Genomic DNA, 8,695 nt, shown 5'->3' on the forward strand with positions numbered 1-8,695 from the left:
GGGCGGGGCGGGGCGAGCGCGGCGCGGGGCGGGTGACGCAGCGCGGGCGCTGAGGCGGCGCGGCAGCATGGAGGCGCGGCTGCCCTACGACGACTACCCGGTGGTCTTCCTGCCGCCCTACGAGAGCCCGCCCGCCTGGGTGCCGCCGCACGAGGTGAGCCCGGGCGGGCGGGCGGGCGGGCGACGGGCTCGGGCCCCCGGCGGCGGCTGGGGGCCCGCGGCCGCTCACGGCGCCTTGTCTTGCAGCGGGTTTATCACCCCGACTACAACAACGAGCTGACGCAGTTCTTGCCCCGCACCATCGTCCTCAAGAAGCCCCCCGGGGCGCAGGTGAGCCTCCCTCCGCTTTTTCCCCCCCCCCCTCCTCTTCCCTGTGCCTGGCCAAAACGGGGGGACCCGCGGAGGAGCGAGAGGATGGCAGCGGCCGACTGAGGCCGAAGGCAGCCCCAGGAGGTCAGAGAGGCACCGCTGCTTTCCTGCTCTTACTACTTCGGGGCGGGGAGGGGAGGGGGAAGCCTTGCTGCTGCCCTTCTGGGAAGGGCTGTGCTGTAAAGGGTGGGGGGGAGCTTGGTGGGTTAGGCAAAGAACTGCAATAACTTGTGACATGGAGCCACTCAGGGACAGGGAGCAGGGGCAAGCCCTCAAGGTGGGATGGCCGTAGAGGTCCGCGGAGAGGGACTGTGCTTGCAGCTCCCTAGGCGATCACTACAGCTGTTAACACCTTTGGTCCATCTAGAAGAGATGCATGAGCAAAGGGGGGTGGTTACACTTCACTGCTAACCTGGTTTCTCGTACAGCTGGGCTTCAACATCCGAGGAGGAAAGGCCTCGCAGCTGGGGATCTTCATCTCTAAGGTGTGTCTGTCCTTCCGCCATTCCCTCCCCATGTTCCGTCTGTTCCCTTGGGGGTTGCAGAGCCGGCTGGGCGTGTATGGAGACTGACCTGCCTCTTGCACGCACAGCTCAGCTGTGAGCTTCTACTTGCCAACAAGGAGATGATCTCACACCCTTTCCTTTCCTGTCCCCGACCCATGACTTGCTGGTGCAGTGCAGTCCTCATGCTCTCTCCATCCCCTCCTAGACTCATGTATAAGTGCACTGGGCACAGGCACTGTGGAGAGGCTCTCTGGGGCTGGGATGTGTGCTGAGGGGAGCCGCAGAGGGTCAGTGCTGCTGTGTCTGCTCCTCAGGTGATCCCCGACTCAGATGCACATAGAGCTGGGCTGCAGGAAGGGGACCAGGTACTTTCAGTGAACGATGTGGATTTCCAGGACATTGAGCACAGCAAGGTGAGTGCTCCTGCTCTCCAGCTGCTGGAGCAGGGACAGGGCTTGGCCCAGGCCCCAGCATGCTCTCACCTCCTGAGCAGGAGAACAAAGGCAATGCATGAGCCTACCTTCTCCTTCGGCCCTCTCAGCCTGCACCAACTCAGGACCTAAATGGCAACCTGTCACCATTGTCTAACAGTTAGGATGAGTGTGAGGCAAGCACCTAGATACCTTCGTTGACAACATCAGTAATCCTTTCTCTGTAATTCCCATCCCACACACCCCATATGTAGATCAGGGAAAATAATTCACAACACAAAGGGCATATATCTAATTTTAAAGAAAACACCCTTGCTGATGAGGAAGAGCAGAGGAACATTAACCTGGGGGGCCACAAGTCCCAGTGTTCCTCCGGAACTCTGATATCAGACCCTGTGCAAAGCAAGCTGATGCACTGCATAGCTAATACATTGCTCTTACCTGTCCTCTCACTCAGTCTGGTCACTGAGCAACTCTTTTTGCTTTCAGGCTGTGGAGATCCTGAAGACTGCCCGTGAAATCACCATGCGCGTACGTTACTTCCCCTACAGTAAGTGCCTGCTAGCTTTTGAGTGCAGTGGGCCAGCTGTATTTCTCCCTGGGAAGCAGGCTGTCATGCATCCTTGCCAATTCCACATAAACTTAGCTATTTTGAGTCTAAAGTCATATGCAGCATCAAACTAGCAGCCTGCAAATCAGAAAGGGGGTTAAATTTTGATTTGGGGTTGAGGACAGCTACCCAATCAAAACAGTAAGGAAGGGCTTCAGCTACCCACCTGCAAACTTGTAGAGTAGGGCTGAGCAAAGCAATGCTAAAAGCTGGGATGACTGCTTAGGAAAGTGTTAATTTTGGAGCTGCAGAAGGAGCTACTTATCCTTAAATAACACAGGAATTGGTTCAGTCACTAGTAGAACCATGCTGATGGTGGACACCGCTTGTAGTTTTATCCCTTTCTATGAATGTTTAAATTTTGTCAGAGGGAATGACCAAATTATTAACTCCAGGTTTCTGCACCTATAAAGCTTGGCAGTAGGCAGAGGGAGCAGGAAAAAAGTCAAGTCGTCAAGCCAAACAAGCATTCTTCATAAAAATGGAAATTGACCCTTGAATGAAAGTGAAAAGAGTAAAAGTGTGGAGCAAGGGAAGAGAGGACTTTAAAAAACACTTTTCTTATAAATGCTTTAAAAAAACTTGAAATGACGGGGGGAGATGTCAGCATACTATTTTAAAGCCAGCTGCTATCCAGGAGAGTAGCAAGCACTGCATCTATTTAAGAAGGCGTACACAGAATTCATGTTTTCCTCTAGCATTTTGGCTAACTTCCCCCACCATCCGTGACCACTTCTCCTGCCCTTTCAGCCTTGCTCTCTCTTTACCTTCCAGATTATCAGAGACAGAAGGAAAGAACTGTTCACTAGTGAACAGCTGCCTGCTGGGGCCTCTCTGGAGTGGCTGTCCTGCAAGAGCCTCCACTAACCTTTCCTCAATATCCAAGATGACACATCAAGTCTCAGCTGTCACTGGAGGTACGACTGTCCTGTTGGCTGCACAGGCATCAGTTCTGCTTCCTGCTTGGAGCGACACTACAGAGTCTTAATTATCTGGAAGATGAATGGGGCTTTAGTCTGCACTCCTTGAATTAGTTTTTAAAACAAGCTGCTGGTGCTGACATGGAAGTGGGTACTGGAGGGCAGCTTTCTCTTGCAAAATCTGTATTTCTAATCTAGTAGGACTTATTTTCAAAGCGTGCTCTGCTGGTTCTGGATCCAGCCCTTGTTTCTAAGGTGTGAGGCCAAGAATGTCCAAGCGTGCTCAAGCAGAGCATGGCTGTAGTTTCCAAGGGATCAGCTGGTTCGTTTCCTTTCCGGTGACACAAAATCCTTTCCCTCTCCAGTGTCCAAGCTCTGCTCTAGACTACTGGGTTTGCTGGGCATTCAAGGAAGAAGAGTAAAATCCAGTCACACTCAAAGCATATCTATAGCGGTTCTGCACTGCTCTGCCAAGGCATTGTGTTTGTACTACTTTGGTGCTTAGCAGCCCCCACATAACTGGGCCAAGATGCTTGGAGCATGTTTCTAGGCTGTCTGCTGTCAGCACTTGGTGAGGTTCCTTCTGATGCACTGCTTGTGTGTTTAAGGGTTTCACCTGCTGCAGCTGCCCCCTTCACTTAGTACAGCCTTGTCTGTGCCTTTCACAATCACAACTCCCTGCCACATGGGGGGGAAATTCATACTCCTCCCTTTCCCTGCTCCTTACACATCTTATCTCCTGCTGGGGTGATTCACCCACCTGCTATTGAGTTTGGTTGGATGGTGGCTGTTCCACACAGAAAAGAAAAAGGCTGCTGCGCTCTTTGCTGGAAGAGCACAGATGAAAGAATATACTAGCTATCAGGAAAGCCGGGTGCAAATGCAGGGGGGTATACACCATTTAGAGTATGTGCTCAGAACAGCCCTTGCTCTGGCCTTTTATCCAGTGCTTTCTATTTGCCTGTCTTAACTGAAATAAAGCTAGTACAGCAACTGGACTTCATCTTATTCCCATTCTGAAAGTCTCTGTAGAGGGTTGTATTTGTTATCACCCTCAGTGCTACCCAGAAGAAATGCGTGCAATATAGCTAAGGCAAGGACTGGTCACTTGCCCCTGCAGCCTGTGGGACCCAAGCCAGCTGCCTTATATCTGTTATAAGGGTATTTTTCCACCATAACCAGTGGTTCAAGTCAGCCTCAGATGAGCATGGAGTGGCATTTTAACACTGCCAGAAAGAATAATAGCTGCAAAGGAGGCTTTTGTCCATTTATCCATTTTGTCATGGCACTAACTTGAAATACCTAAGAGCAGCAGCCCTAACAAAGCCAGGTTAGCCTTAACTCAGAACATGGGGCAGAAAGCTGAGCCAGGCTGAGGTAGAATTAAAGACAAAGAATAAAGAACCAGCTTTTCTGCCAGAAAACTAAGCACCCTGGAAACCTTATTTATAAGACATTGAGGAGGTAAGATAAGAGCTCTTCTATAGAGAGAGGCCTGCAGGTCTCAGGACAGTCGCCTCTACTCTCACACCATTCCCCACAGAACGTGTAAACGCTGGAAGAAGGACACTCCAATTACAGCAGGGCAACGTTTCACACTACTCTCTTCTTTACACCCATCTGTTGTGCCCAGACTTGCTGGGCTGAAGGCTCAGTCAGAGTCCCTGGCCCCAAAGCTAACCCCTGTGCTCTGCTGCCTGGTGGGGAACACGGCAAACAAACACGTGCATCAGGCTTTTGGCACACAGCTGTACTGCTGAGGAGCAAGGAGGTACCATGAACGCTCTGCCACACAGGGGACTGGAAATACAGGCCTGTGATCTCTGTCAGCGTTCATCAATCTGTTCATCCTGCTACAAAGCAGACCCTCTGCAGTAGCTCCAGGAAGACTGACCCTGGCTAGGGCAGCTTTCTCTCTCTGCTGTTACTCAGAGGGTCAGATGCTCTCTCAGCCACCACACTGCCCCCACGGCTGCCTTGCTGTGGGATAATAGGAATGAGTGGATTCTTTCTCAAGACACATTCACACCTTAGGTATCTTGATTGACCAAGCAGTAGTATGGTTTGCACTGCTCACTAGAGTTCATGTCATCCTTCTTCCTGAACTGGAGGGGAAAGACTGGATTAATTACCAATTCCTGCAGGGAAAATAACAGGTCCAACAACATCAGATTTTTTTTTTTAGCTGCTCACAGAGGCAGTCACATGCACTGGAGCAGCCACAGCTCGTCAATGAATAACTCGCCAGCCAATAAAACAGTCAGCCAGAAGTACTGCAGGTAACCTGACCTTTTGGAGCAACAGCAACAGTCCCAGAACAAGCTGTATTGTGTTAAGGCACAGCAGATTACACTTGAGAAATGTACTGTACAACTCCTCCTTTCCCTGAGCATGGCACAACCAGGACAGTACAGGCAGCCCGCGTGCTCCTGGCCCCATTCAGTCTCTGAACAGGTCCAGTGTGCTAGGATCCACCGAGTCATTTCATGAGAGGAAAAGCTACCACCCCAGAGATATATATATATATTTTTTTAAATGTTCCCCTACCCGTCCTTTTCATATAAAGCACGAAGATGAGCCTGAGCAGCATCACATAGTGTTTCTCCCCACAGCAATGGAAGCAGCATCAGTTCTCTGAGCCACTGTGGTCACCCCTCTCTTCCTTCACTTCGGACAGGCTGCTCTCATCTATGTTCTCCAGCGAGGCAGCATGCTGGAGCACCAGCTCTGACAGCTCCAAGGGAGGAAGCTTGTTCTGCTCGGGGTACAGCCAGGGTTTCAGGCTTACATCATGCTGCTGCTTCCAGGCAGGATACTTCACACAGGCCTTGTACAATTTCTTCAACATCTGATCAGAAGTAGAGAAGCAGAGGGGGAAAAACAACCATGGAAGCTTAGAAGAAGTCAAGGCACGTTTCCCATCTAGCCAGTACTAACACCTGATCCATTTCTTTTGTGGTTGCCTAAGAAAGGGCTCAGGGCCCCATACAGAAAAGGGCAGGACAGGTAAACTCCTTTATGGGACCATCTTCTATTTGCCTAGACCCCCTGAAGACACCAGCTGCCTTAGAAAGCACGAAATGAAGACTTCCTGCACAACGTCAACTAGGGACTGAAATCCTCTGCCACTCTGTCCTGCTGTGACACCAGAGACCCCTCCAGCACAGCTCTGCCAACCAGTTCAGGAGCTCCAAAAGCCACCGAGCCTCCAGATCCTGTTCAGATGGAGCATCAACAGTGGGGATGAGACAGATCATTGTGCAAATGTGAACCAGAATTGTGCTATTATTCACTTCCTGCTGGCTTTGGAAGTGAATCAGAGTCAGCTGGTGAGACTGGTAAGGCTGGCATAAGGCAATACCACACCAGAGATTAGCTAAAATGTTCATTTCTAGTTCAGCCCTATTCTGCAGCCCCGCCACGGAGGAAGGCCCATCCTCTGCAGCCCTTTGCTCCAACCACAGGGGTGGGACTTGGCACATGCATGCTGGAAACGCTCCACTCACCCGTGGTGCCAGGTACTGGGAAGCTTTATTTACAACCCACTTCGGCAACGACCCTAACATATTGAGGGGGAAAACCAGAAGTTAGTGTGCCAGAAAATAGCTGTCCTCCTACCAACCACTGAGCAGCCCCCACAGCAGGCTGCAACATTAACATCAACGCATGCCAAAGAGGGTCTGGAATAAAGAGGTGCTTCAGACTTACCTTTCGGATCCACCTGAGCCAGGTAAGTCAGGCTGCAGCTGCTGGGCCCAGTTGAATGCACCAGGTATCCCGTTAAGAGAGACACTGCCCTTACCAGATCCTTGCGTGGAGGGTATTTCTGTGCAGACACATTAGACAGTCAGATACTACCTTCCACTTTCCCCGACCTCTCCCCCTCTCAGGTCTAACACTGAATACACAGGGCAAACAGACCAGGCTAGAGGCACAGACGAGGTGCCTCAAGATGAGGGCGTGTAAAGGAATCACACAGCTACCTGCTAGGTGCTTTGGGAGTCCTAATAGATCCCAGACACAGGCAGGACGTTGCTGTCTACAGATATCCTGCTGCACTTGTGAGAGGATGGCACTGAGCAGGTGTAGCTCAGCTAATCCTAGTCAGCAGACCCTCTGGACTCCTAATTCAGGAGAATTCATGCAGCTGGTGACCAACCACCCCTAGGATGCCAGTTTTGCCCTTCACAGGACCAGGCAGTCCCTAGGATCACTGAAACTGAACGGCCATCCAGCCCAGCCTGCTCTTCACTCACCGGGTGTTTGACAGAGAAGTTGATGATGGCATGATACCCATCCTGAACCTGCCAGGACCGCAGCGTCACCACATCCCTGTTCTTTAAGGGCTTCGGGCACCGCCCTGGACAAAGAAGAAAGCAAGACGCTTTATCTTCCTGAGCAAGCCATGGGGTCTGCATGGATGTGCAGTCACTCTACAGGCTTTCTGCCTTGCCCGAGTGTCCTCCTTTAGTTCACTCAGTGATCTCACTGTAGTCTACGAGCAGCATCCCCCCACCCCTCACCAGCCCAACTGGTGCTAACTACCTCCTGTAGCAGAGGTCTTAAGGGGTGTCCTGGACCCCGAATGTATTTCTCCTGCCAGGAAGCCCAGCCAGAGTGGGCGTCTGTTCCAGAGGCAACAAGATGGTGGTTGAAGAGGTCAGTCCCATCTCCTGACAGGCTCAGCCAACCAAAGCAGCCCTCCAGCCCTCACTCACAGGCATAGTAGCCCACATCCGCGTTGGCAGCCACCTGGGCGATGTCATGCGTGTCGATGACGTTGGTGTCCCATTTTCGGCGATACTCAATGTCGTGCAGCACGTCGTACACCGTCTCCGCCGGCACGTCCGGGATGTCGATGCGGCACTGCGGATGGGAGCGCCGGAGGATGGGGACGCGCTCCGCCAGCCCGCGGCCCTCCTCGGCGGGGAAGGGGCGCCCCCGTCCCCGCGGAGGCGGCTCCCCTCCGGCACGGGAGCGGATCAGCCAGGCCGAAAAGCCCCCTCGACGCCCCCGGCACGCTCCAGGCGGATTCCCGAAACACGGCACAAGCGAACAGGAGGACGAGGCTCACCAAGGGCCCGCGGGGGGAGATCCCGTCACACCACTCATCCCAGAGAGCGAGGAGAAAAAGCAGAGAAAGAGGAACAGAGCCACCAGTCCCGTCGCCTGCCCCCACCACGGCGCCAGGACCGCCGCCCCGGCGAGGGGAGAAGCCGCTCGGCCTCCGCCCCGGCATCGCCCGCCCCGGGGCAGGCAGCCCCCGGCCCCGAGGCGCCTCACACGGCGCCGCAGCGGCCCGGCCCGGCCGCCCCACCTTGAGCCGGTGCACACCGGAGCCCGGCGGCGGCGCCTGGATGCAGACGGCGAGGCCGTCGCGGCCGTAGCAGCTCTGCCAGCCGCCGTCGCCCTCACACTGCTGCCGGAAGGCGCGGAAGGCGGCGGCGTCGGGCACCCGCGCGGGCTCCATGCGGCGCCGCCACCCTCCGTCCCGCGCCGCCGCCGCGGCCCTGCGCGCTCTGCGTAGGCGCCCGCCCCTGCCCCCGCCTTCCGCGCCCGCCCCGGCGCAGCGCCCGTCGCGGATACCGCCCCCCGTAACAGGTGCTCGGAGCCCCGGGCTCCGCCTCCGAGGTCGCCAATCACCGAGAGAGCCGGGGCAGGTGGGGGCGCCGCCGCCCGCGGATTGGCCGCCGTGCCTTGGGGCAGGCGCCAACGGATTGGATAGGCCGGAAACGGCGGCCGCGCGCCCATTGGTGGGTTTCGTAGTTTATTAGGGTGCAACGGTCCCGCGGCACCCCCGGCCGCGCCTCGCACCGGCCAGGGCGGGGGCAACGCCGTGCGCGCCACGTGGGCGCAGCG

At 54.7% G+C, this 8,695-nt stretch overlaps 2 protein-coding genes across 2 annotated transcripts; one reads left to right on the top strand and one right to left on the bottom strand.

Moving 5' to 3' along the window:
* Nucleotides 1-5: 5 nt before the first annotated feature.
* On the top strand, nucleotides 6-3,839 carry PDZD11 (PDZ domain containing 11). The gene is made up of 6 exons (XM_068957009.1): nucleotides 6-154; nucleotides 247-330; nucleotides 798-854; nucleotides 1,190-1,288; nucleotides 1,796-1,856; nucleotides 2,691-3,839. The coding sequence occupies exons 1-6, from the start codon at nucleotides 68-70 to the stop codon at nucleotides 2,723-2,725; spliced, it is 423 nt and encodes a 140-aa protein (XP_068813110.1). The 5' UTR covers nucleotides 6-67; the 3' UTR covers nucleotides 2,726-3,839.
* Nucleotides 3,840-5,107: 1,268 nt separating this feature from the next.
* On the bottom strand, nucleotides 5,108-8,373 carry LOC104152365 (START domain-containing protein 10). The gene is given in 6 exon segments (XM_068957008.1): nucleotides 5,108-5,684; nucleotides 6,343-6,407; nucleotides 6,410-6,662; nucleotides 7,093-7,196; nucleotides 7,555-7,702; nucleotides 8,154-8,373. Coding segments are annotated over 6 exon segments (945 nt in total). The 5' UTR covers nucleotides 8,307-8,373; the 3' UTR covers nucleotides 5,108-5,462.
* Nucleotides 8,374-8,695: the final 322 nt, after the last annotated feature.

This window comes from Struthio camelus, chromosome 11 (genome assembly GCF_040807025.1).
Source record: "Struthio camelus isolate bStrCam1 chromosome 11, bStrCam1.hap1, whole genome shotgun sequence".
Lineage (NCBI taxonomy): Eukaryota > Metazoa > Chordata > Aves > Struthioniformes > Struthionidae > Struthio > Struthio camelus.

What these genes read in the sequence shown, in the direction of transcription:
- PDZD11 (XM_068957009.1), top strand. Translation starts at nt 68, where the DNA reads ATGGAGGCGCGGCTGCCCTACGACGACTACCCGGTGGTCTTCCTGCCG. An exon ending in CCTGGGTGCCGCCGCACGAG is followed by an intron (nt 155 to 246) that starts GTGAGCCCGGGC and finishes CTTGTCTTGCAG; the next exon opens with CGGGTTTATCACCCCGACTA. An exon ending in TGGGGATCTTCATCTCTAAG is followed by an intron (nt 855 to 1,189) that starts GTGTGTCTGTCC and finishes TCTGCTCCTCAG; the next exon opens with GTGATCCCCGACTCAGATGC.